Source organism: Ranitomeya variabilis, chromosome 8 (assembly GCF_051348905.1).
Source record: "Ranitomeya variabilis isolate aRanVar5 chromosome 8, aRanVar5.hap1, whole genome shotgun sequence".
In the NCBI taxonomy this organism is placed as follows: Eukaryota; Metazoa; Chordata; class Amphibia; order Anura; family Dendrobatidae; genus Ranitomeya; species Ranitomeya variabilis.
Window position 1 is genome coordinate 207,099,549 of NC_135239.1, and position 27,348 is coordinate 207,126,896.

At 46.9% G+C, this 27,348-nt stretch overlaps 1 protein-coding gene across 1 annotated transcript in view; it reads right to left on the bottom strand.

Moving 5' to 3' along the window:
• EEFSEC (eukaryotic elongation factor, selenocysteine-tRNA specific) overlaps nt 1–26,932 on the bottom strand; it is a 104,346-nt gene extending 77,414 nt beyond the window's left edge. Inside the window, exons 1-2 of the mRNA XM_077276566.1 lie at nt 26,506–26,932; nt 10,420–10,627 (exon numbers count right to left, since the gene is read on the bottom strand). Coding sequence (XP_077132681.1) covers nt 10,420–10,627; nt 26,506–26,785 — 488 coding nt within the window. The 5' untranslated portion in view covers nt 26,786–26,932. The remainder of the gene's footprint in view (nt 1–10,419; nt 10,628–26,505) is intronic.
• Nucleotides 26,933–27,348: the final 416 nt, after the last annotated feature.

Sequence of the window (27,348 nt, forward strand, 5' to 3'; positions counted from 1 at the left end):
CATGGCTGTGCAATATACTACGTGGGCTGTGCTATATACTGCGTCGGCTCTGCAATATACTACGTCGGCTGTGCAATATACTACGCGGCTGTGCAATATACTACGCGGCTGTGCAATATACTACGCGGCTGTGCAATATACTACGCGGCTGTGCAATATACTACGCGGCTGTGCAATATACTACGTGGGCTGTGCAATATACTACGTAACTGGGCAATATACTACGTGGGCTGTTATACTACATCGCTGTGCTATATACTACGTCGGCTGTGCAATATGGGCTGTGTAATATACTACGTGGCTGTGCTACATACTACGTGGGCTGTGTAATATACTACGTGGCTGTGTTATATACTACGTGGGCTGTGCAATATACTAAGCAGAATGTGCAATATACTACGTGGCTGTGCTATATACTATGTGGGACTACGTGGGCTGTGTTATATACTGCGTGGGCTGTGCTATATACTACGTGGGCTGTGCAATATACTACGTGGCTGTTAAATATACTACGTGGGCTGTGCAACATACTACGTGGGCTGTGCAATATACTACGTGGGCTGTGCAATATACTACGTGGGCTGTGCTACATACTACATGGCTGTGCAATATACTACGTGGGCTGTGCAATATACTACGTGGCTGTGTTATATACTACGTGGCTGTGTTATATACTACGTGGGCTGCTATATACTACGTGGCTGTACTATATACTACGTGGCCGGCGGCGAACAATCAGCGATGGGCGCACACCGGCCGCGAATTGGCGCGGGATTTGAACCACGCTTCGCTAATTGGTAGCGCCCGGACGGCCGAATCCTGTGTATTCATTGTATTATTCTAAAATCTTCATAAATAAACTACATATATATTCTAGAATACCCGATGCGTTAGAATCGGGCTACCATCTAGTAGTAGTTATATTCCTGTACATAGGAGCAGTATTATAGTAATTATATTCTTGTTCATAGGGGCAGTATTATAGTAGTTATATTCTTGTACATAGGAGCAGTATTATAGCAGTTATATTCTTGTACATAGGGGCAGTATTATAGTAGTTATATTCTTGTACATAGGGGGCAGTATTATAGTAGTTATATTCTTGTACATAGGGGCAGTATTATAGTAGTTATATTCTTGTACATAGGAGCAGTATTATAGTAGTTATATTCTTGTACATAGGGGCAGTATTATAGTAGTTATATTCTTGTACATAGGGGGCAGTGTTATGACCCCAATGGCGAGGGTCTCAGAGGAACGTGGAAGTCTGCAGAATACAAAAATCCAGCTCATAGGGCAGTGGTAACTGGGTTGACCATATATCTACTCCTAACGCCAACACTAGAAGTAGCCGGGGATCATTCCTACGTTGATTCTAGATGACACGCGCCAGCCGGAGAATCTAGCTACCCCTAGTAGAGGAAAACAAAGACCTTTCTTGCCTCCAGAGAAGGGGACCCCAAAGCTGGATAGAAGCCCCCCACAAATAATGACGGTGAGGTAAGAGGAAATGACAAACACAGAAATGAACCAGGTTTAGCACAGAGAGGCCCGCTTACTGATAGCAGAATAAAGAAAGGTAACTATATGGTCAACAAAAACCCTATCAAAATCCGCACTGGAAATTCAAGAACCCCCGAACCGTCTAACGGTCCGGGGGGAGAACACCAGCCCCCTAGAGCTTCCAGCAAAGGTCAGGATATAGATTTGGAACAAGCTGGACAAAAATACAAAACCAAAACAAATAGCAAAAAGCAAAAGGCAGACTTAGCTGATATAACTGGAACCAGGATCAGTAGACAAGAGCACAGCAGACTAGCTCTGATAACTACGTTGCCAGGCATTGAACTGAAGGTCCAGGGAGCTTATATAGCAACACCCCTAACTAACGACCCAGGTGCGGATAAAAGGAATGACAGAAAAACCAGAGTCAAAAAACTAGTAACCACTAGAGGGAGCAAAAAGCAAATTCACAACAGTACCCCCCCCTTAGTGAGGGGTCACCGAACCCTCACCACGACCACCAGGGCGATCAGGATGAGCGGCATGAAAGGCACGAACTAAATCGGCCGCATGAACATCAGAGGCGACCACCCAGGAATTATCCTCCTGACCATAGCCCTTCCACTTGACCAGGTACTGAAGCCTCCGCCTGGAGAGGCGAGAATCCAAGATCTTCTCCACCACGTACTCCAACTCGCCCTCAACCAACACCGGAGCAGGAGGCTCAGCAGAAGGAACTACAGGCACAATGTACCGCCGCAACAAGGACCTATGAAATACATTGTGAATAGCAAACGACACAGGAAGATCCAGACGAAAAGATACAGGATTAAGGATTTCCAATATCTTGTAAGGCCCAATAAAACGAGGTTTAAATTTGGGAGAGGAGACCTTCATAGGAACAAAGCGGGAAGAAAGCCACACCAAATCCCCAACGCGTAGTCGGGGACCCACACCGCGGCGGCGGTTGGCAAAGCGCTGAGCCTTCTCCTGTGACAACTTCAAGTTGTCCACCACATGATTCCAGATCTGCTGCAACCTATCCACCACAGAATCCACCCCAGGACAGTCAGAAGGCTCCACATGACCCGAAGAAAAGCGAGGATGGAAACCAGAGTTGCAGAAAAAAGGCGAAACCAAGGTGGCGGAACTAGCCCGATTATTAAGGGCAAACTCAGCCAACGGCAAGAATGTCACCCAATCGTCCTGATCAGCAGAGACAAAACACCTCAAATAAGCCTCCAAAGTCTGATTGGTTCGCTCCGTCTGTCCATTAGTCTGAGGATGGAAAGCAGACGAAAACGACAAATCAATGCCCATCCTACTACAAAAGGATCGCCAGAACCTGGAAACGAACTGGGATCCTCTGTCTGACACAATATTCTCAGGGATGCCGTGCAAACGAACCACGTTCTGGAAAAACACAGGAACCAGATCGGAAGAGGAAGGCAGCTTAGGCAAAGGAACCAAATGGACCATCTTGGAGAAGCGATCACATATCACCCAGATAACGGACATGCCCTGAGATAGCGGAAGATCAGAAATGAAATCCATGGAGATATGTGTCCAAGGTCTCTTCGGGACAGGCAAGGGCAAGAGCAAACCGCTGGCACGAGAACAGCAAGGCTTAGCTCGAGCACAAGTCCCACAGGACTGCACAAATGACCGCACATCCCTTGACAAGGAAGGCCACCAAAAGGACCTGGCCACCAGATCTCTGGTGCCAAAAATTCCCGGGTGACCTGCCAACACCGAGGAATGAACCTCGGAAATGACTCTGCTGGTCCACTTATCTGGGACAAACAGTCTGTCAGGTGGACAAGACTCAGGCCTATCAGCCTGAAATCTCTGCAACACACGTCGCAGATCCGGAGAAATAGCTGACAAGATAACTCCATCTTTAAGAATACCAACAGGATCCGCGACTCCAGGAGCATCAGGCACAAAGCTCCTAGAAAGAGCATCGGCCTTCACATTCTTTGAACCTGGTAAATACGAGACAACAAAATCAAAGCGGGAGAAAAACAATGACCAGCGGGCCTGTCTCGGATTAAGGCGTTTAGCAGACTCGAGATACATCAGATTTTTGTGATCAGTCAAGACCACCACACGATGCTTAGCACCCTCGAGCCAATGACGCCACTCCTCAAATGCCCATTTCATGGCCAACAACTCCCGATTGCCCACATCATAATTTCGCTCGGCAGGCGAAAATTTCCTAGAGAAAAAGGCACAAGGCTTCATAACAGAGCAACCAGGGCCTCTCTGCGACAAAACGGCCCCTGCCCCAATCTCTGAAGCATCCACCTCAACCTGAAAGGGAAGTGAGACGTCAGGCTGGCACAAAACAGGCGCCGAAGTAAACCGGCGTTTCAACTCCTGGAAAGCCTCCACGGCAGCAGGAGCCCAGTTAGCTACATCGGAGCCCTTCTTGGTCATATCCGTCAAAGGTTTCACAATGCTAGAAAAATTAGCGATAAAACGACGGTAGAAGTTAGCGAAGCCCAAGAACTTCTGAAGACTCTTAACTGACGAGGGCTGAGTCCAATCAAGAATAGCTCGGACCTTGACTGGGTCCATCTCCACAGCAGAAGGGGAAAAAATGAACCCCAAAAAGGGAACCTTCTGTACACCAAAGAGACACTTTGAGCCCTTGACAAACAAAGAATTTTCACGCAAAATTTTAAAGACCAACCTGACCTGCTCCACATGCGAATCCCAATTATCAGAAAAAACCAAAATATCATCCAGATAAACAATCAAAAATTTATCCAGATACTTCCGGAAAATGTCATGCATAAAGGACTGAAAAACTGAAGGCGCATTGGAGAGCCCAAAAGGCATCACCAAGTACTCAAAATGACCTTCGGGCGTATTGAATGCGGTTTTCCATTCATCACCTTGCTTAATGCGCACAAGGTTGTACGCACCACGAAGGTCTATCTTGGTAAACCACTTGGCACCCTTAATCCGGGCAAACAAGTCAGACAACAGCGGTAAAGGATACTGAAATTTGACAGTGATCTTATTTAAAAGCCGATAATCAATACAAGGTCTCAAAGATCCGTCCTTTTTTGCCACAAAAAAGAATCCCGCACCAAGAGGGGAAGAAGACGGACGAATATGTCCTTTTTCCAGAGACTCCTTGATATATGAATGCATAGCGGTATGTTCAGGTACCGACAGATTAAACAGTCTTCCCTTAGGAAATTTACTGCCTGGAATCAAATCTATAGCACAGTCACAGTCCCTATGAGGAGGCAGTGCACTGGACTCAGACTCACTGAAGACATCCTGATAATCAGACAAATACTCCGGAACTTCCGAAGGCGTAGAAGAAGCAATAGACACAGGCAGGGAATCCTCATGAATACCACGACAGCCCCAACTTGAGACTGACATAGCCTTCCAGTCCAGGACTGGATTATGGGTCTGTAACCATGGCAGCCCTAAAACGACCAAATCATGCATTTTATGTAAAACCAGGAAACGTATCACCTCGCGGTGTTCAGGAGTCATGCACATGGTAACCTGTGTCCAATACTGCGGTTTATTTGCTGCCAATGGCGTAGCATCAATACCCCTAAGAGGAATAGGATTTTCTAATGGTTCAAGAGTAAATCCACAGCGCTTAGCAAATGAGAGATCCATGAGACTCAGGGCAGCACCTGAATCTACAAACGCCATGACAGGATAAGATGACAGTGAGCAAATCAAAGTTACAGACAGAATAAATTTAGGTTGCAAATTACCAACGGTGACAGGACTAACAACCTTAGCTATACGTTTAGAGCATGCTGAGATAACATGTGTAGAATCACCACAGTAGTAGCACAAGCCATTCCGGCGTCTATGAATTTTCCGCTCATTTCTAGTCAGGATTCTATCACATTGCATTAAATCAGGTGTCTGTTCAGACAACACCATGAGGGAATTTGCGGTTTTTCTATCACATTGCACCGAGTTAGGTGTCTGTTCAGACAACACCATGAGGGAATTTGCGGTTTTGCGCTCCCGCAACCGCCGGTCAATTTGAATAGCCAGTGCCATAGTATCATTCAGACCTGTGGGAATGGGAAAACCCACCATAACATTCTTAATGGCTTCAGAGAGGCCATTTCTAAAATTAGCGGCCAGTGCACACTCGTTCCAATGTGTCAGCACGGACCATTTCCGAAATTTTTGGCAATACACTTCAGCCTCGTCCTGCCCCTGAGACATAGACAGCAAGGCCTTTTCTGCCTGAATCTCAAGATTGGGTTCCTCATAAAGTAAACCGAGCGCCAGAAAAAACGCATCAAGATCAGCCAATGCCGGATCTCCTGGCGCCAGCGAAAAAGCCCAATCCTGAGGGTCGCCCCGTAAGAACGAAATAACAATTTTTACTTGCTGAGCAGAATCTCCTGATGAACAGGGTCTCAGGGACAAAAACAATTTACAATTATTCACGAAATTCCTAAACTTAAACCTGTCTCCGGAAAACAGTTCAGGAATCGGTATTTTAGGTTCTGACCTAGGATTACTGATAACATAGTCTTGTATGCCCTGCACACGAGTAGCCAGCTGGTCCACACTTGTAATCAAGGTCTGGACATTCATGTCTGCAGCAAGCATAGCCACTCTGAGGTAAAGGGGAAGAAGAAAAAAAAAAACTCAGAATCTTCTTTCTTATAATCCCTCTTCTGCAATGCATTAAACATTTAATACTGGCCTGGCAAACTGTTATGACCCCAATGGCGAGGGTCTCAGAGGAACGTGGAAGTCTGCAGAATACAAAAATCCAGCTCATAGGGCAGTGGTAACTGGGTTGACCATATATCTACTCCTAACGCCAACACTAGAAGTAGCCGGGGATCATTCCTACGTTGATTCTAGATGACACGCGCCAGCCGGAGAATCTAGCTACCCCTAGTAGAGGAAAACAAAGACCTTTCTTGCCTCCAGAGAAGGGGACCCCAAAGCTGGATAGAAGCCCCCCACAAATAATGACGGTGAGGTAAGAGGAAATGACAAACACAGAAATGAACCAGGTTTAGCACAGAGAGGCCCGCTTACTGATAGCAGAATAAAGAAAGGTAACTATATGGTCAACAAAAACCCTATCAAAATCCGCACTGGAAATTCAAGAACCCCCGAACCGTCTAACGGTCCGGGGGGAGAACACCAGCCCCCTAGAGCTTCCAGCAAAGGTCAGGATATAGATTTGGAACAAGCTGGACAAAAATACAAAACCAAAACAAATAGCAAAAAGCAAAAGGCAGACTTAGCTGATATAACTGGAACCAGGATCAGTAGACAAGAGCACAGCAGACTAGCTCTGATAACTACGTTGCCAGGCATAGAACTGAAGGTCCAGGGAGCTTATATAGCAACACCCCTAACTAACGACCCAGGTGCGGATAAAAGGAATGACAGAAAAACCAGAGTCAAAAAACTAGTAACCACTAGAGGGAGCAAAAAGCAAATTCACAACAGCGCAGTATTATAGTACTTATATTCTTGTACATAGGAGCAGTATTATAGTAGTTATATTCTTGTACATAGGGGGCAGTATTATAGTAGTTATATTCTTGTACATAGGGGGCAGTATTATAGTAGTTATATTCTTGTACATAGGGGCAGTATTATAGTAGTTATATTCTTGTACATAGGGGACAGTATTATAGTAGTTATATTCTTGTACATAGGGGCAGTATTATAGTAGTTATATTCTTGTACATAGGGGGCAGTATTATAGTACTTATATTCTTGTACATAGGAGCAGTATTATAGTAGTTATATTCTTGTACATAGGGGGCAGTATTATAGTAGTTATATTCTTGTACATAGGGGACAGTATTATAGTAGTTATATTCTTGTACATAGGGGCAGTATTATAGTAGTTATATTCTTGTACATAGGGGACAGTATTATAGTAGTTATATTCTTGTACATAGGGGGCAGTATTATAGTAGTTATATTCTTGTACATAGGGGGCAGTATTATAGTAGTTATATTCTTGTACATAGGGGGCAGTATTATAGTAGTTATATTCCTGTATATAGGGGCAGTATTATAGTAGTTATATTCTTGTACATAGGGGGCAGTATTATAGTAGTTATATTCTTGTACATAGGGGGCAGTATTATAGTAGTTATATTCTTGTACATAGGGGGCAGTATTATAGTAGTTATATTCTTGTACATAGGGGGCAGTATTATAGTAGTTATATTCCTGTATATAGGGGCAGTATTATAGTAGTTATATTCTTGTACATAGGGGCAGTATTATAGTAGTTATATTCCTGTATATAGGGGCAGTATTATAGTAGTTATATTCTTGTACATAGGGGCAGTATTATAGTAGTTATATTCTTGTACATAGGGGGCAGTATTATAGTAGTTATATTCTTGTACATAGGGGGCAGTATTATAGTAGTTATATTCCTGTATATAGGGGCAGTATTATAGTAGTTATATTCTTGTACATAGGGGCAGTATTATAGTAGTTATATTCCTGTATATAGGAGCAGTATTATAGTAGTTATATTCTTGTATATAGGGGCAGTATTATAGTAGTTATATTGTTGTACATAGGGGGCAGTATTTTAGCAGTTATATTCTTGTACATAGGGGCAGTATACATCTTCGCTGTCTAAAGCGCAGTCTTTATTACCCAACCACAACAATTTAGAGTTTAGGGCAGTTGTATGGAGGTGATGGTAACCAGTGACTTCTTAAAGTTTCCAAAATATTCAGTAACAGAAGAGCGGTGTGTGGGGAGAGATGTTGTTCACATGTTATAAGTGTTCAAGTCCAGGTACAATTATCAAGTACTGAAGCTTTGCTTTTGGAGGAGAGGTTGTGGGCGCAGGCTGTTGCTCCCCGGCCCGGTGGGTGAGAGGTCGGGTCTCCACTGCTCCAGAAGACGTAGAACAAGGCTGGATTACTGGAGAATCTCGCCGGGCTTCAGCCTCTCTGATACATATTGAATTTTACAGAGAGCCAACAACAGTGACTTCCAATGACTGTAATCCGCTTGCCCGCGGCTCTGATTGGGAACATTCGTACTGAGAGTCAAAGAGATTAACAACAAAGCTTGGGGAAATTCAATTACACTTAATCCAAACACCAGAAAAATGAACATTGCGTGGAACAGGAACAAATGTTGAAACAGGTGTATCCATTTTAACAAAATAATAATAAACCGAGGACTGACTTAGGAAAGCACGACTACCGCAAAGCGCGACGGTCCGCGGGATCCCGAGATCCTTCATATTCTGCCTATTGTTCTTCAAGATGGGACACTCCACTTTACTGGGGGTCTACCCTGCAGTCTCACCTACACTGGTTGGTGCCCACCCCCCTTACCCCATAGACATCCCTCCACTGGCAGTCTGCCCCCCCAAAGCTGCCCTCTCTCCGAGCACCTCGCCCCGCAGACTGCCTTCTCCCTGATTACGCCCGGCAGGCTCCCTTCTTTCGGATTCTGCCCCACAGGCTCCCTTCTCCAGGATTCCGCCCCGCAGGCTCCCTTCTCTCCGAGCCCGCCCCGCAGGCTCCCTTCTCTCCGAGCCCGCCCCGCAGGCTCCCTTCTCTCCGAGCCCGCCCCGCAGGCTCCCTTCTCTCCGAGCCCGCCCCGCAGGCTCCCTTCTCTCAGAGGCCGTCCCGCAGGCTCCCTTCTCTCCAAACCCGCCCTGCAGACTCCCTTCTCTCCAAGCCCGCCCCGCAGGCTCCCTTCTCTCCGAGCCCGCCCCGCAGGCTCCCTTCTCTCCGAGCCCGCCCCGCAGGCTCCCTTCTCTCCGAGCCCGCCCCGCAGGCTCCCTTCTCTCCGAGCCCGCCCCGCAGGCTCCCTTCTCCAGGATTCCGCCCCGCAGGCTCCCTTCTCTCAGAGGCCGTCCCGCAGGCTCCCTTCTCTCAGAGCCCGCCCCGCAGGCTCCCTTCTCTCCAAACCCGCCCCGCAGACTCCCTTCTCTCCAAGCCCGCCCCGCAGGCTCCCTTCTCTCCGAGCCCGCCCCACAGGCTCCCTTCTCTCCGAGCCCGCCCCACAGGCTCCCTTCTCTGAGGCCACCACGCAGACTCCCTTCTCTCCGAGGTCGCCCCGTGGCTCCCTTCTCTCCGAGCCCGCCCCGTAGGCTCCCTTCTCTCGGAGGCCACCCCCGCCTCTCCGAGCTCGCCCCGCAGGCTCCCTTGTCTCGGAGGCCACCACGCAGGCTCCCTTCTCTCGGAGGCCGCCCTGCAGACTCCCTTCTCTCGGAGGCCCCCCGCAGACTCCCTTCTCTCCGAGCCCGCCCCGCAGGCTCCCTTCTCTGAGGCCACCACGCAGACTCCCTTCTCTCCGAGCCCGCCCCGCAGGCTCCCTTCTCTCGGAGGCCGCCCCGCAGACTCCCTTCTCTCCGAGCCTGCCCCGCAGGCTTCCTTCTCTCCGAGCCCGCCCCGCAGGCTCCCTTCTCTCCGAGCCCGCCCCGCAGGCTCCCTTCTCTCCGAGCCTGCCCCGCAGGCTCCCTTCTCTCCGAGGCCGCCCCGCAGGCTCCCTTCTCTCGGATTCAGCACTATTGAAGTAGATGGGACCAGGCTAAGCACCAGACACAACCTGTGGACAAGTGCAGCACTGATTTTGGAAGAAAGCAGCAGTTTAAGGGCATAAAAAAAAAAAAATATATCAGATCAAACCAGACATAAAACCAGAACCTGTTGGATCGTTGCTTGCCGGGGGTTTGTATTATGTCAGAAGCTTTTGCCCTGACCTCCTCTTCATCTCGACGCTTAGTCCTGGAAGTAGCTAGTGAGCCATCACTTATTCCCCCTGTGGTCCCCGCGGTGTCCTCCCCACTATGAGGCTCCTCCATCACATCTACAGCAAATAACTAAGTCTCTCCAGTATGTAATGGCCGCCCTAGGACATGACGAGGCAGGTTTCTAGACCGGCGGAACTTACTTCGTGTTCTCGAGCGTCTTCTGCATCTTCTTGGTCATCCTCTCAATGGCAGCCGGCCTCTTGTTTTCTGGCAGCAGGTCAGTTTTGTTTAAGACGACCACCATCTTGTTGCAAGCGATCTGTCCAATAACCAGACACTCGGCAGACTGCGTCTGCATGCCTTTCGTTACGTCGATGACCAACATCATGAGATCTATGATCTGTGCACCTGTCCAGAAATACGGCAAAGTGGTAATCTTACCGGAAAATACGGTGCAATATATATATCACAGTTAGAACTATAGGAAATGGGTTAGGGGGATCGGACGAGGGTCGTGATATGCCACCACGCTTGTGCACTTTTTATTTGGCACTTGGGTCACAAAAAAGCTCATATTATTATTATTATTATTATTATTATTATTATTTCAGGATTAAATCCCAATGTAGAAATTAACCATGAAATAGAATTGTCGGGTCTCGTTTAGTGATCGGTTCTCGTGTCCACGGTGAACTGCAGATTTAATGTTTGTGTTGCATCCTAGAAACGGGTTAATGTAACGAAAGAAAAAAGTAAAAGATTAAAAAAATAAAAAAATAAATCAGCATTTAGTGAATGGCCTCTGGTCTCTCCCATTCAATGATCTTCTGCCAAAATTCTAGAGATAGATCATAGAGAATAAAAGATGGAAGACCTGAGTCATGAGGAGATAAGGCGCCGGCAGCTTCGGCTTAAGGTTAGCCATTTACTGCTGACCACAGAGATAACCGCCAATACCCGGCCATTCTCCTGACCCGCTTACAACTTCCCCGAGCTGACAGCAGCACGTCAAGGATTACAGGGAAATGAAACCTTCTCAAGTAAAAAAAAGGAGAAAGAAAAAATGAGTAATGGACACAAGGTGCGGAGAGCAAGGCTTTGTGTGATATGAACCGGAGCACAAAAGAAAAAGGGAAAAGAAACTCATATACAATACATTGTAGCAATGGTCGATGTTTTCCCAACTGAAACTTTTGAACCTAAGATCTCCACCGCGTCTGATTCCAGTCCACCCATCTTCTGTGCACAGCCCCCCATGATCCTTCCTTACAGGGGTTCTCTCAACTTCCTAAAAGGGTAAAATGGTAAAAACTAACAGCTTTGAAATTCACTTCTTAGGAAAAATGTTCTTCGGTCTGAAGAACGCAAAGATGTTTAATGCTATAGAGTTTATTGATGATTACCGAGGTTCCGGCCAACGCTGCGAGCAGGAAGAGGCGGACAGTTTCCTAAGCAAAGCGTCCGTCATTGCAAGCGCTGGCTCTAAAGTTCTCCAGATTCAATGCCCCAAGGTTCCTCCGTATTATGACGATGCGCAAAGTTTAGAGCTGCGGAGTGACGATGCTGCTAGAGCGAACTGTCAATCATTCAGGAGCGCACCGCCTCCAGCAAGCAAAAATGAGAGACAATCCCCGGGGGAACTGGTAAGGCTGGTGGAGCATGTTATAAGGAGGAAATATGGACGTCATCAAGGAGTCATCCTTTAAAGGCCTGCAGCAAAAATCAGCTCGATACAATCAGTGACTGCAGGAGAAGTCTGGCCCATATAAAACATAGGGGTTTCCAAGAAAGGACAGAATTTAGGGGCCAAGTCAGAAAATACTGTAAGGCTATGTGCACACGTTGCAGATTTGACTGTGGAATTTTCTGTGCAGATTCTGAATTTCTTGGCAGAAAACGCAGGTCAGAATCTGCGCCTTTTTTTTCGTATGTGCACACGTTGCAGATTTTTGTGCGGATTTCTTCCTGTTTTTACCCCTGCAGATTTCTATTATGGAATGGGTGCAGAAACGCAGCAGATCTGAAAAGAAGTGACATGGTCCTTTTTTGAATCTGCTGCGTTTTCCGTGCAGATTTTTCCGCACCATTAGCCCAGCATTTTTTTTTGCCATTGATTTACATTGTACTGTAAGTCACTTGCGGATCTGCAGCGTTTCTGCGCGGAAAAAAATGCAGATCTGCAGGAAATATGCAACGTGTGCACATACCCTAAGTGTTACTCACCTGTTGGATCCCCTGCGGCTCCAGAGATGCTTTTCCGTGTAGGTCTCCATTTTATTGTTTACAGGACTGCTTCTATCTATAGCAAATAATTGCTGCAGCCAATCCTTGGCGATCTTGTGCCATCTACCTTGGAATCACATCCAAGGACAGTGATTGGCTGCAGTGGTCACATGTTGTAGTTGGGATGTCATGATTGTAGCAGAAATGCGTCGCTGAAGCAGAAGAAGATTCTACAGGTAACATTTGCCAGATGTGGCATTTCAGCCACCAATCGCCGGGGGGAGGCATTTCAGCCACCAATCGCCAGGGGAGGCATTTCAGCCGCCAATCGCCGGGGGAGGCATTTCAGCCACCAATCGCCGGGGGGAGGCATTTCAGCCGCCAATCGCCGGGGGAGGCATTTCAGCCGCCAATCGCAGGGGGAGGCATTTCAGCCACCAATCGCAGGGGGAGGCATTTCAGCCACCAATCGCCGGGGGAGGCATTTCAGCCACCAATCGCCGGGGGAGGCATTTCAGCCGCCAATCGCCGGGGGAGGCATTTCAGCCGCCAATCGCCGGGGGAGGCATTTCAGCCGCCAATCGCCGGGGGAGGCATTTCAGCCGCCAATCGCCGGGGGAGGCATTTCAGCCGCCAATCGCCGGGGGAGGCATTTCAGCCACCAATCGCCGGGGGAGGCATTTGAGCCACCAATCGCCGGGGGAGGCATTTCAGCCGCCAATCGCCGGGGGAGGCATTTCAGCCACCAATCGCCGGGGGAGGCATTTGAGCCACCAATCGATGGGGGAGGCATTTCAGCCACCAATCGCCGGGGGAGGCATTTCAGCCACCAATCGATGGGGGAGGGGAGGATTTCAGCTGTCGATAAAAGGGGGGGGGGGTTGTTTCAGCTGCCGATCGCTGGGAAGGATTTTCAGTCATTGATCGTGGGAGAAGGGGGGAGGATTTCAGCCAAGATGTCTCTGTCCATAACGGGGCAGTTTTGGCGAATCTCACTGACAGAGGTTGTTGGGTTGTTGTAGGACAGGCAGAATTAAAGACTTGGTGGAAGCAGGTGGCGGGACTGACCACTTCTTTTAATGCTTCACTTTCATGGAGAACCGATCAGGTTCCCATCGACTCCATGGAACGCTGTCAAACACCGAGCGGCTTCTTAGTGCGCAGAGATACAAGTCAGCGCAATACCCGGAGAGCAGATGACCCGGCTTGCTCCCTGCGGCTGCCGCGCGGTGTTGTGTGACCGGCGTTGGCGCGGTTTATTAGCCGTACACGGCCGTTAATTTGAGGAGCAAAACAAATTCCACAACAGAGAAACCACCAGTGATTGGAAGCAGAGCGCGAGCGAGGCGCTGTTATTGCTTCCCAACTATCCATGACCACCGGCCCTGACATGAGATAATCCTCCTGATCGGAGAGGGAATTGGGAGCAGACCGGGCTCCGCTGGCCACGTCCTGGCGCACAGGCCGCGGCATTATCTCACGATTTCACTTTATGGACTTTTTTTTTTCTCTTCTTCCATTTTTCTAATGATCTTCGCGTTATTGTGGCGACTCCTCTATGGAGAGAAATCAATGTGGTTTATGGGACTTAGTGATGGTTCGTTGGACGCCGGCATTGTGTCATAATGAGCAGACGCAGCCGCGCTGAGAGAGAAACATGAGAAAAGACAACCCGGGTCCAGGGAGAAAAAAAAAAAACACAAACACTGTGCTTTAGTCACTCTTCCCAGGTCCGGCACAAAATCTCTGTTATTGTTTGCAGTGCTGACGTCACATTGACAGCGCTGCAGCTAATCACGGAGCTCAGCAGCTCGTGTCGTCAACATGGGGAGAGCTACTGAGCTCAGTGATCGGCTGCAGTGCTGTCAACATGACAATAACAGGCGACAAGAGCAGCATCAGCAACTCAGCACTGGACCCAGAGAGGGTGAGAAAGGCGCAGGTTTTTTTTTTTTGCCAAGTCTGCGCCTTGGGACTTTTTATTAAACTGAAAAATTCCTTTACATTGGCCGTACACAAGAGGTCAGATGGGCAGAGGGGAGAAAGTAGTTTCCCGACAGACCCCGATTTGGGGGACAACAAAAGGATCGAGCGTTAAGATGTCACCTGCCCAACTCATCTCCCCAATATCACCGATGGAGTCAGATACCCCCAGAGCACATCAGGCGCTGGCAATGTGTATGGGGGCTTCAGTGATGTGGTCCAGTCCATTCTGCATGGAGTTTATAGGGAAAGGTGATCAAGTGATCTAGTCAAGGACAGAAAACATTTTGCAAATCCACGATGAAAATAAGCAAAACACGCAGATGTAAAAAAAAAAAAAGTCCGGTGCATATTTTTTTCGATCTTTCGGAGTGAACACTCACTGACCATGCAGGTTTATATATGCAGAACTGTATCTAAGCTGCAAGTACCGGGTTTTTTTTGTTTTGTTTTTTCTTTTTTTTAAGGTCGGGGGTTAATGCTCTGGATAAGGTCGATTGATTATCCGAAAGAGTTCTCTAATCAAAAATGTCCGGCTGATTTTATACATTACTACATTGATGCAATTAGGCCTCCGCAGAAAGGACGCCAAACCGCAGCGCGCAGATCTCTGCGCAGGGGAACGAGGGGCGATGACCTTTCTACCCCAGCGATGTAATTAGATTTTATGCTTTTGGGAAAGAATTAAAGACACATCCTTGGGTTATTCTGTGCGTGAGTCCTGTTTATTTACAGCAGCGCTCCATGTACCTGGGGTTATTATGGAAGATTTAACCCTCAGCAGGCTGGAGAGTAATTATATATATATATATATATATATATATATATATATATATATATATATATATATATATATATATATATATATATATATATATACACATACATACACACACACACACACACACACATTTCTGCAAGGAATGACTGGACCGTATCGGTGATACATCGTCGCCACCTTCCAGGAGCCTGTAGACGCTTTCCCTGTCTGAAAATCTAAATTTGCAGAAACTATCAACTAACCCAATGAACGTAAATTAGAAAAAAAAAAAAATAGAGGGTGAGGTGTGGGATGCAGCTGCAGTATCTCTCCCGCATGGAAAAGGACTATAGCTAATAGTCTTAGAATGTCAGGAAGATCCCACCGTGCGGAGAGCAAAAATACAAGATAGAGAAGGAAAAAGAAAGCCAAATTCTGCAGGTTATACATCACATTTATGGCCATGGAGCTGAACTGCAGTAACAGACAGGTGTGGCGCGGTTTCAGGAAGAAAACAGCCAAGTTTTTCTAGTTCATGACATTATTATAGCGCCATTTATTCCATGGTGCTTTACATGTGAAATTCCCTCTAACTTAATTTACATGCACTTTTTAAAAAAATAAGTTCTGGGAGAAAGTAAAAGAGAAAAAAATAAATACAAATAAATAAAATAAAATAGATAAAAATAAAATAAAAACAAAAAAACCACCCTCTGACGTGTGGACATCTAGATGACCCCAGTGTATTGTTCTCCACCTAGGAGGCACAGAAATCTTTTCTCTCCAGTATAATGTGATGTAGCCCCCGGTTTGGTGTAAATGGGGCGGCAGCCATGTCGCCAGCCTGTCCTGTCTCGCTGCAGACCCCTCCCCACCTAACAATGAGCACATTCAGACCCCCGGCTTGTGTTTTCAGTTATTAAGAAAACAGTCGCCTGTCTCCGCTCGTGACTTTAATCTTTGGGAGTCTGTATCGCGGATCGGATGCCCGCTCCCCTCGCCCCCCGTTTTCTCTCCTGTCCCAGGGTCTAAATTCTGATGTTCGGAGAAAGTTCTGGAAAATGATCCAAAAAGTGTCACGGAGGGGTGAAAACAGCGGGGTTAACTCTTCCGCTGCCACAGTAAAGATTTTACGATATTACATCTTAGTTTACAGAAGTTGGGAAAAGTTTTGTGTTCCGGTTACCGTCACTTATAATGGATTTTTTTTTTTCCAATTTAATAACACTGACCGATTCAGACTCGTCACGCTCCACATCCATCACTGTGGTCCAGATCGTCTGATTAATCTTTAGATTGTCTAGTCTCATGTGCCAAAAATTGCACTAATATTTTGTTGCTTTTTTTTTTTTCCTGCCACATCAATTACACTCATTTTTCCTTTCCTATGACAAGGCAGGAAAAGGATCGAAAACAAAACTGTAAATATGGTGCAAAAATTACACAAAAATTCTGGTTTGTAAATATTTGCCACATTGATCAGAAAAAACATTGCTGCTTCCTCATTATATAAAGAAAAAAACTTCAAACTTCTATTGCCCCACATAAGTGACTTTCTTATTGTTAAATACTTCAACAAAAAAAGTTTCTAAAACTTTTTTTTTTTACTTTAAACTTTTATTCAGTCCCATTAATGACTCCCTGCTTCATTTACCTCTTTTTTTATCTACATTATTTGCCAAAATGGTGGTTTACATTTATGTGGGGCGATGCATAGCAGCAAAATAAAAAAAAAAGTGGGATCTAAACAAGAATAGATGTGGCACCCTCCATTCTAGAGGAAAGTCGTGGTGCGCAAATTACAAAAAATGCAAAAAAAAAAAAGGTAATAGATGCCGGTGTGAATTGGAAACAGAGCAGGGTGCACTGTTATTATGTAGGATATGGAAATTCCAGTAATCCGGAAATCAATGCTCCGAAAAGTCTGGTAATTCAGCACCAGAAACAGAGGATTGAACAGAACACAAGAAGAAAAAACTATTCTGGACTTCATTCCTGATACTTTTTTGACCCCTTCATATGAGTTTGTTATATCTCACTCTGTCTGCCCAATAGTCCGGAATATTTGATAATCCAGAATATCTGATAATGGTGCAAAACAAAAAACAAAAAAAAACACTTTTGTAACCAGTAGATCACCAGCAGCGAGGCAGATGAGGTCCATGGTGAAATCCGGTATGCTGGTTCCGGGCTGTCAATCACCCTGACCCCTGCATCGCCGCCTGGGAATTCCTCGCTGCCACAGGGGCCTTTGATGCTCGGCCTGATGTACATGAAGGGAGGAAACAATTACTGTCGCTGACATTTCAGCAGCTTCTGATATTTCATCTGCGGCCCGTGCGAGGCCGGGGGGAGTCAGGTTTAGGGTAAAATTCTGCCTATGATGACACAGACCTGGCTACGAGGCAGCAGGGCAGCGCTCCAGTCCCTGCTGACAGCTCATCGGCCCCGGGGCCGTGCGCCATCTCGTTATTTCCCACCTTATTAGTGGAATTATTTGCTATCTATAGAGAGGATATTGCACTGAAATGCAGCGGGCCCCAGGGGAAAAGTCTATACCAGGGGCCCCTAGGGTTGGAGCCATAAAGGTGGCCATATTGGATATCTCCAGGGCCCCCTCCATCCCATAAGGTCACGGCGGATCATCTACAGCCTGGTCAAGGGGTGACGGATTGGACAGGGCCGTCATCACCGCGCAGCTGTTGGGACGGATCCCAAGAAGTCGAGTCCAAGCTTCTGATCTGGAGGCCAACCGATGTCAGACGGGCGAGGTGTCCGCGCCCAGTGCACCAAGGACAAGGGGGTGAAATAATTGTCCCTGACCTCCTGGTCCCCCGACATTCCAGGCAGGCATTAAATTGCTGTGGGCACAGCGCCCCCTGGTGTTACCGGCCAACAATGGCCCCTCCATGATTGGTCCTGAAAGGATATAGACACATTTGGGTTTTTGTTTTTTTTCTTCCTTTTGTAAAAATATTTTTGCCAATAGGGTTTTGTTCTAAATTTTGCACCGTTTGGCTTCTACAGTGGATAAAAAAAAAGTTTTAAAATGGTAAAAATCACATGTTTTCGCCACATACAAAGATCCTACCAAAAAGAATCATTTCAGATCTTTTCCCACATTTCATGTCGCCCATAATCTGTACAAATCCATTGAGAAATGAACTGAAATAATTTTGAAGGGGGAAATAAAAATAGAAGAACTAAAATAATATGGCTGCATAAGTGTGAGCACCCTCTTATAATTGGGGGTGTGGTTGTGTTCCGAATCTACCAATCACATTTAACCTCATGTTACACAGTAGTCAGCGCTCGGCCGCCATAATTTACAGTGATTCTGATGATCCCCAGAGAAAGAGTCGCTGCTCAATGAGGATTTTCCTGACATTTTCTTGGTTGCATTTTACTGTAAACAGCTGACAACACAGCAAAGGGATCTCATTGTGGAAATATATGGAGAAGGGAACAAAACAATTTCCAAGGCATTAGATCCACCATGCATATTTGGAAGACAGCATCAAGCAGTGGCTTAAGTTTGGCAAAACAGTGATATTACCTAGAACTGGACATCCCTTAAAAATGTATATGAACAAGCAAGAAGAAAATTGGTTTGGCAGGCTGGCAAAAGGTCAAAAGCAATAATAAAGGGACTGCAGGAATTTCTGGCAGGTCCGGGTTGTGACAACAATCTCTCAAATTCTGTACAGGTCTGGCTTGTGTGATCAGGTAGCAAGATGGAAGCCTTTTCTTACAAGGAAAAACATCCAAGCCCGGCTATGTTTTGCCAAAATCCCCATCAAGTCTATCATGAGCATGTGGGAAAATGTTTTATGGTCTGAAGAGATCGAGGATGAACTGTTTGTCCACAATTCCGAAAGGTGCAAAGTGAACCTGCGTATCACCAAAAGAACAACATACCCACAGAGAGGCATGGTGGAGGCAGCATTGTGCTTTAGGGCTGTTTTTCAGCAGCTGGGACTTCTGGAATAGTCCAGACCTGAACCTAAGGGAAAACTTGTGGTGACCTGGAGTGGGTGCTGTACACAGGAGATGCCCCTGCATTCTGACAGTCATGCAAGGAAGAATGGGCAAAGATCACCGATTCTAGATGCCCCATTAATGGGACTGCAGCAGAGACTTGGTCAAGTGAACGGGTCGCGGGCTTTTTTGTGCCATGGGGCCAGGATTGGTGGAGGTGGATCCTAGATGTCGGCCACTCCAATATTAAAACGTGATGGTAAATCCTAGCCGTGGGCCATCACTTTACTTAATCAGATCACCGCTTCTGACTCCGATCAGGACGGAGATTGGCCGCCCGTCCTCGTCTCCATACATGTGGCCGCTTATGTATTTTTCAATATCTCGGCCGCCCTCATCCAGGATCTCCGCGGCTTTGTCTTTTTCCTGACCCCACAACATTACGGAATTAGGAAACGTCTGGAATAATCCCCTTCCGATATTGGCCCGGTCCTGAACTCCACTAATGAGGTTACCCATCCCTTGATCTCGGGGGGCTCCGTCTGTCTTCCTCCATCATTGCGTCACCGGGCTCAGTACCGCGGCACAGATGCATTGGATACACCCGCTGCCCTTAATCTTGTCTCCCTCGGGCATTTACAAGAGTTCAAGGAAGAAAATAAGAAGGAACATTGCCGCCCGCTATCAGCAGTGAATGGAGCGCAGCTCTGGAGATCTTAGCTGGAAAAGTGGAAACATACGAAGGCTGAACTCTGCACAGGCCACATTTGGGGGGCAGGAATAAAACGAGACCCTCCAGTTACTTCTGGAACTCTACAGATGTCTTTACCTTTTAGGTGCGGGAAAAAGAAATGAACAAGAGGACGAGGATCTGACATTAATGGGGCACACGACTAAGCTGTAGGATAACGTCACCTTATGATCAATGGGGTCCGAGACTCGGGGATCCACAACTAGTCTTGTAAATGAAAGGGGTGCAAAGGCTGTGTAGCGCAGTGCCCCCTTTCCATTTTTATCTGCGTAGTGGCCCCCCGATCATACAGGGAACTGCAGCCGAAGGAGGTGGGCTACAGGCCTCTGGACAGTGGGTGGTCATCCAGCACAGAGTTTACCCACCGCTAAATCCTTAGCACTTTTTGATCTGACAGCAGAGACCCCTGGTGATCCCAACAGTCCCCTTCACAGGGATATGCCCGCCATATTACTATCTCATAGAGGTCCCAAAATAAAATCACATTATCACCCACTAGACCACTGCCCATCCTACATGCCCCCTTCCAGTATCCTGGTTTCCTCTTCTGGTAGGTTGGGAGGCATGAAGTGACCACTGCAGTCAATCAATGGAAACCCTCAGCAGCAGTGGTAGCCAGGAGACTGGTGGGGATCAGTATGGAGTAAAGGTGGGGGTCCGGTAGGGACATGTTTTTTTTTAATTTTTTTAGATTTGGAGTTGATTTTTAAACTAATCTAATCTAATGGACAATCCCTTTAAATGGGACTAGCTGCAGGTCTCTGCCCCTCCGGATGATGAACAATAGTGTGCAGGGTATCTAGTGTATGTAAGAGATGTGATGGAGCGGAGGCGCAGACATCCGACCTACAGGCAAACATGAATTAGGCACAACAAAAACCCTTATAAATTAAGTTACCCTAAGACATTCGCCCCAATCAGGGGACTTCTCTGATCCGCGGCCAAAAAGTAGCCACGCCGGTGAATAGACAGACGGCAGGAGATATGATAGATTAGATCACCGAGAGCATTGATCCCGACCTCCTCCTCCTTTATTACCTTTAAATCTTAATTTGTTGCAGGCAGCAGAGACACGTCCAAGAGCAGAAATCAGCGGAGACCTGAGGCGAGGGGCCCGGGGTGGGAGCTCACAGCCCTAAAGAGCGCAATGCCGCCGAAAAATGCCAGCCTTTAAGTAGAACTCCAATTTCTATACATCAGACTAATAAAGTTTGGGGGAAAAACAGTTTGGAAAAACAGTTTGGAAAAACTGAGTTTGGAAACAAAAAGTTTGGAAAAAAAAAGTTTGCAAAAGTTACAAACTTTTTAGCAGCCCGTTTTTTGTACTTCTCTCAGTCTTCAAAAGTGACAAAAAATGTATCAAGCGGGGCATGACCAATCCAACAGATTTACTATAATTACCGGCAGAAATTGTCGTAAACTATAGCGCGAATCTGCGCTTGCTGGACCCTCCTCTAAATTGAAGGCAGTAATAAAAGGGCCAAACTTTTCTCTTTCTGTATAAATTCCTCCACTTTTCTGCTTGCTGTCAGTGAATAGCAACATTTATATTTTTGAGATGCACAAGAGTTACAAAGTGACTCTTCATGATGTGCAATAAAAAAAAGCCTCCCAGCCAAACAATGTAGGTTTGCATTCACTGACATAAAGCAGAGATCGGTAGGCACTTTTTTTATATTGTCTGGATGAATCTAAAATGAAGAATGAGGCCGGACTTTATTACGACTTATCCTGTAGTTTTGGGACATCGCTCGTATGAGAAACTGGAACACCCCTTTAAGGGCACCCAATATACTCCATGTTTTGATCTTCTTGTTCACATTGTTGCAGAAAACCCCACAAAACTCCCTTTAAAACCAGAGGGTTCCAGCTACAATTAGTATAAATTAAGAGATAACGTCCCCAACAATGGGCGGCGGACGGGGACACGCATTCTCTCCGCCGACTCTTCACATCTCCTTCTGCGGCCATTTAATACTGATGTTGGCAGAAAGAACAAACCCAGAAAAAAAAATAATAATAGTGAAACACGATGGCCGAAGCTGATTAAATTCATGAAAAACAAAGGAGAGAACGAGCCTTCAAGAAGGATTCATTGATTTGTCACTGTGACCCGCTCCCACTCAGGAGAGACTCGCGGCTTCACAGAATGGCCCATTGTCTCCTTGCTTTCTTTCTGTGGGAAAAAAAAAATATATATATATATTAAAAAAAATGCCAAAGAGGGTAATGACCGACGGCGGCCATGATATTGATATGATATAAAGGTGGTTAAAGAAAAGATACAATTTGTGTATGTTAATAGTAAATACGGCAGCAAGGTTCATGGCAAGAAAATAAAATAAAAAATGTCCATGGCAGCTGCATCGTAGTTACATTAGGTCAAGACCTCTGCTTGCAGTCAGTGCATCGATATATTGCTTTTAAATTAGATAATTTTTTTTTGTAAATTGTAATGGAGTGTGAACTAAAATTCAGGTCTAATAGAGATGAGAAAATCGAAATTCAATCAAAAGGTATCTGAGGGATCGTTTCATATGCACACAAGATATTGTCATTATATCTATGCCAACAGATAAGAGCGTTGTATGAACAAATCATTCGTATATATGCAATGATTTTCAAAATGATCCATATAGCAATTGACATAGAAAGGCGCGACGTTTGACCCCATGGTGGTACCACATGTCTGGAGATAGAAGTTGTCTCCAAAAAAGGAAAAAAAATAAAATGCAGTATTAGGCTCCAAAACCAGGAGTGGGTGATAAATGCAGAAGTGGTGACGTGTTTCTATTATACTTTTCTTCTATTTATTCCACTCCTGGTTTTGGCTTACAAATACTGATGTAAAATACTGACCAAATACTGATAGTGTGACGGCAGCTTTATGGTTAGGAGACCCACGTAGAGCTGGGCAGAGTCACCGGATAAATGAGAGTTATGAAGTAGGTAGTTAATGGCAAGTAAGCCCCTTGGTATGTCCAATTGAAGTATATAGACTTTAGACATCAAGAGTTGCCATTATAATGTGCAGGGTAAATGTAGATAGCTGTCCAATTATCTGGAGGATGCGTGTGAAAATTTTCTAAATAATCCATGTAACAGCATAGGCAGGAGCGACGTTTGACCCCATGGCGGTACCACATGTCAGGAGATAGAAGAAGTTTCCAAATAAGAAAAAAATATATGATTCAGTATGATAGTACGGAGATCCGAACAGAATTGGGCAGAGCCATGGGATAAATGAGAGTTATGTAGTAGGTCCCGATTGGCATTCAAGCCCTTGGTATATTCAATAGAGATATACAGGCTGTTGGCATGAAGGGTTACCATTATCCTGTCCGGGAGGGGACTGTAGATAGCTGTCTAATTATCTTAAGGTAGTGATCCGTATCAAGTATAGAGGATCATGTTTTCTTCACCAAGGGAGTGAATATTTTCTCTAAAAAGGTGGATAATGAAGAAAAAATAGAATCCGTGGAAGCAACTATGGGTAGGTTTTGTAGAGATTTATGTATTTTTGGTAGACTGTAAAACACTGGAGTAACCAGGTATAAAATCGATAAGAAATGTGGCTTTTTTTTTCTATCAATAATGTTGTGGTTCAGATAGCTGGTCACAGTCTGTGTAATTTTGATTATAATGGTGGAAGTAGGATCATGTGGGATTTTCCTATACGTCTTGGTGTCTGGCAACTGTTGAGATATCTTTCCAAACTTGATTGGTCCATGACTAAGATTGCGCTGCCTTTGTTGGAAAGTTTAATAATCATTTTATTATTTTTAAGTGTTAGGCTCACCCGGTGAGGTGAATCCTCAATGCCCAAGGTCCAGGTGGGCACATGGGTCACTTGCGTCGGTGCGACAAGGCCATTGAAGCATTCTGGAAACGGGTGCAGAGGTCCCGGAAGACGGGGAAATGGGTGGCAAAGGCGCCGGAAGATGGGGAAATGGGTGGCAGAGGTCCCGGAAGACAGGGGAAAAAGGTGGCAGAGGTCCCGGAAGACTGGGGAAACGGGTGGCAGAGGTCCCGGAAGATGGGGGAACAGGTGGCAGAGGTCCTGGAAGACAGGGGAACAGGTGGCAGAAGTCCCAGAAGATGGAGGAACGGGTGACAGAAGTCCCTGAAGACGGGGGAACGAGTGGTAGAGGTCCCAGAAGACCAGGATAGTGGTTCACTGACAAAACTACGAGTCTTAATACCAAGAAAGAGGTGTGTGTCTTGGTGGGCCTTATATAGGCCTAGGCAGATGATCACATGGGAGCATGCTGGGCTAAGTAAAGGTCGACGTGGAGCACAAGAGAGTTTAGTGGACCAGGGTGAGGGAGCCTGGACCTGGGACAGATGAGTAACATTAAGTGAAATAATGGCCTGTTGTTCGATACTAAATAGCTTTTGGTAAGTAAAGACCAGGCTATGTTGTCGTATAAAGCCTTTAATGTCCCTTTTAATCAGATTTATGAATGTTTTGGTAACATGAAGTGGACTAAACCTACATGGGTTACGAAGAACAAGGAAGAATAATATCAGCCTATGGCTAGTAGAACCATCGGACGGGGACGTTCCACAGGGTGAAGTCCTTTCTAATAGCCCCAAATTAGTTTTTAATCTTAGGTTGTGGTAAAACCAACGCTGCAAGTCCTGATCCAGATGACATGCATTACATTTGGGAGTTGGACAGAACCAGAGACCTTTTTGAAGAGTTAATTCCATAGGGGACAACGTTCATTACGAGGTGCTGACCACCAGGTGTGAGGTCCTGTGCTCCTACTATCTCACTGCCGGTTAGTATTTGGGGTCCGTACATTGTATTATGCCCTCTACCACGTCATTACTGATTCCACAACACGTCATCCATCAGACCGGCTGGCGTTACTGACAGGTGAGTTACCCGGACTGTGCGCTTTATATTTTATGCCCCTCTGTACCGTGACGTTTCTGTACCACTCACTGTGTAAATTGTGTCAGTGCAGCGACCATAAGACACAGACCCCGGACGGGCGGAATCGGCCTTATTTGTGCCGTCGCTTTATGTCCTGATATATCACACCGGACTCCGCCGCTCCGTACTGAACCTGGAGATTGCAGTAAATACCTCCTTCATGATATTCGGGGATAATCCCCACTTTCCCTGCACCTCCTATCACACAGAATAGGGGATAACTTGCTGATGGCTGGGGGTCCGCCAGGACTGAAGCGGAGGTGCGCACCCCATTTCCAGCATCTCATGGAGGAGCAGAGGCCGAGCAGGCTCACTTTTGCTGCTTTCCTGATGGGCCCATTTTTGGGGATCCAGAGCCCTGATCTTTGGATATTTTTGGGGGGAGAGGTGTTTCCCAACGGTCGGACCCTCAGCAATTAGTAAGGTTACTCAATAGGGGATAATTTGATTTTTTGGGGGACACTGGTCCCTTTAATCAGTGCATAACACTCGTCCCCATGGGGGTTGTAGATGTTTGACATCAGATCTCCCAGCAGTGAAGGAACTGAGTGGAAACCCACTACACGCAGCTGAGGCTTTGCTACAATTGCATCCAGTCTAGACAGCCTGCACTGGTACACTGTAACAAACCCTCAGGACAGACAGCTGCTGAGAAGGATGAAGTGTCTCTCTGCTGCACTGGATGCAACTGTAACAGACCTGCAGCTGTGACACAGGTGACAGTACAGAGGTTCATTGTCAGCAAGCAGAGATCTTAGAAAGCTGCAGAATAGCCCCCAGACAAGGAGGACTACTCCCCAGACAAGGAGGACCGCTCCCCAGACAAGGAGGACCGCTCCCCAGACAAGGAGGACCGCTCCCCAGACAAGGACCACCGCTCCCCAGACAAGGAGGACCGCTCCCCAGACAAGGAGGACCGCTCCCCAGACAAGGAGGACTGCTCCCCAGACAAGGAGGACTACTCCCCAGACAAGGAGGACTACTCCCCAGACAAGGAGGACTACTCCCCAGACAAGGAGGACCGCTCCCCAGACAAGGAGGACCACTCCCCAGAGAGGACCGCTCCCCAGACAAGGAGGACTACTCCCCAGACAAGGAGGACCGCTCCCCAGACAAGGAGGACCGCTCCCCAGACAAGGAGGACCGCTCCCCAGACAAGGAGGACCGCTCCCCAGACAAGGAGGACCGCTCCCCAGACAAGGAGGACTACTCCCCAGACAAGGAGGACCGCTCCCCAGACAAGGAGGACTACTCCCCAGAGAGGACCGCTCCCCAGACAAGGAGGACCGCTCCCCAGACAAGGAGGACCGCTCCCCAGACAAGGAGGACCGCTCCCCAGACAAGGAGGACCGCTCCCCAGACAAGGAGGACCGCTCCCCAGACAAGGACGACCGCTCCCCAGACAAGGACGACCGCTCCCCAGACAAGGACGACCGCTCCCCAGACAAGGACGACCGCTCCCCAGACAAGGAGGACCGCTCCCCAGACAAGGAGGACCGCTCCCCAGACAAGGAGGACCGCTCCCCAGACAAGGAGGACCGCTCCCCAGACAAGGAGGACCCCTCCCCAGACAAGGACGACCGCTCCCCAGACAAGGAGGACTACTCCCCAGAGAGGACTACTCCCCTCATCCTCCTGCAGACACTCACCCCCAATGATGGTCCTGATGAGGGAGGCATGGCCCGGGCAGTCTACCAGTGTGAACTGCAGCCGGGTGTATCCGCTGCGGCTCAGCTGCTCCGGGGTCTGCACGGTGAAGGACGAGAAGCCCAGGTCCAGGGTGATGCCCCGCTCCCGGCTCTGGGGGTTCTTGTCAAAGGCGGCGGTGGAGGCCGTGGTGCTGAGCGCCTTGGCCAGGGACGTCTTCCCGCTGTCTATGTGCCCCAGCACCCCGACATTAAAGTTCAGCGTCTCCCCGAGTGCAGCCATGCATGCGTTCCAGCGTGAAACGCTCTACTTCCGCGTTGTACGCCGCTAAACATGTCCGGTTGGAAATAAGAGTCAGAGGATCTTAGTTCCCACATACAAAAAGGGACCTTGTATGATGTGTGTTCCCTTCATCACACAGAAGACATCATGTCCATCCAGAACATGTCACTGGTTATAATGCAGAAATGCAGCCAGATCCCCCACCGCCTGCCGGCCCGGACTCACGGTTATGCCCAATGGGCCGCGCTTCGTTTTGGGATTTTTTTCGCGATACGAGCTGTGGATTTTAGCGTCAACATTTTGGAGTCCATACAACTTTCCTATCTCTTTTTGTCACATTTTTTGGGACCAAAAAAAAAAAAAACTATTCTGACTTTTTTTTTTTTCGTTTTTCTGTTTGCGGTGATAATAAATGTTTTCATTTCTTTATTTTATTTTTTAGATTTTAGTTTAAATTTCAGAAAAAGAGAGGATGATGATGTGAACTGTCATTTTTTACTTAGTTTGTTACATTTTTATCAGTCCCCCCGGGATCTATAACCTGGGTGCAGTCAGTCGGACGG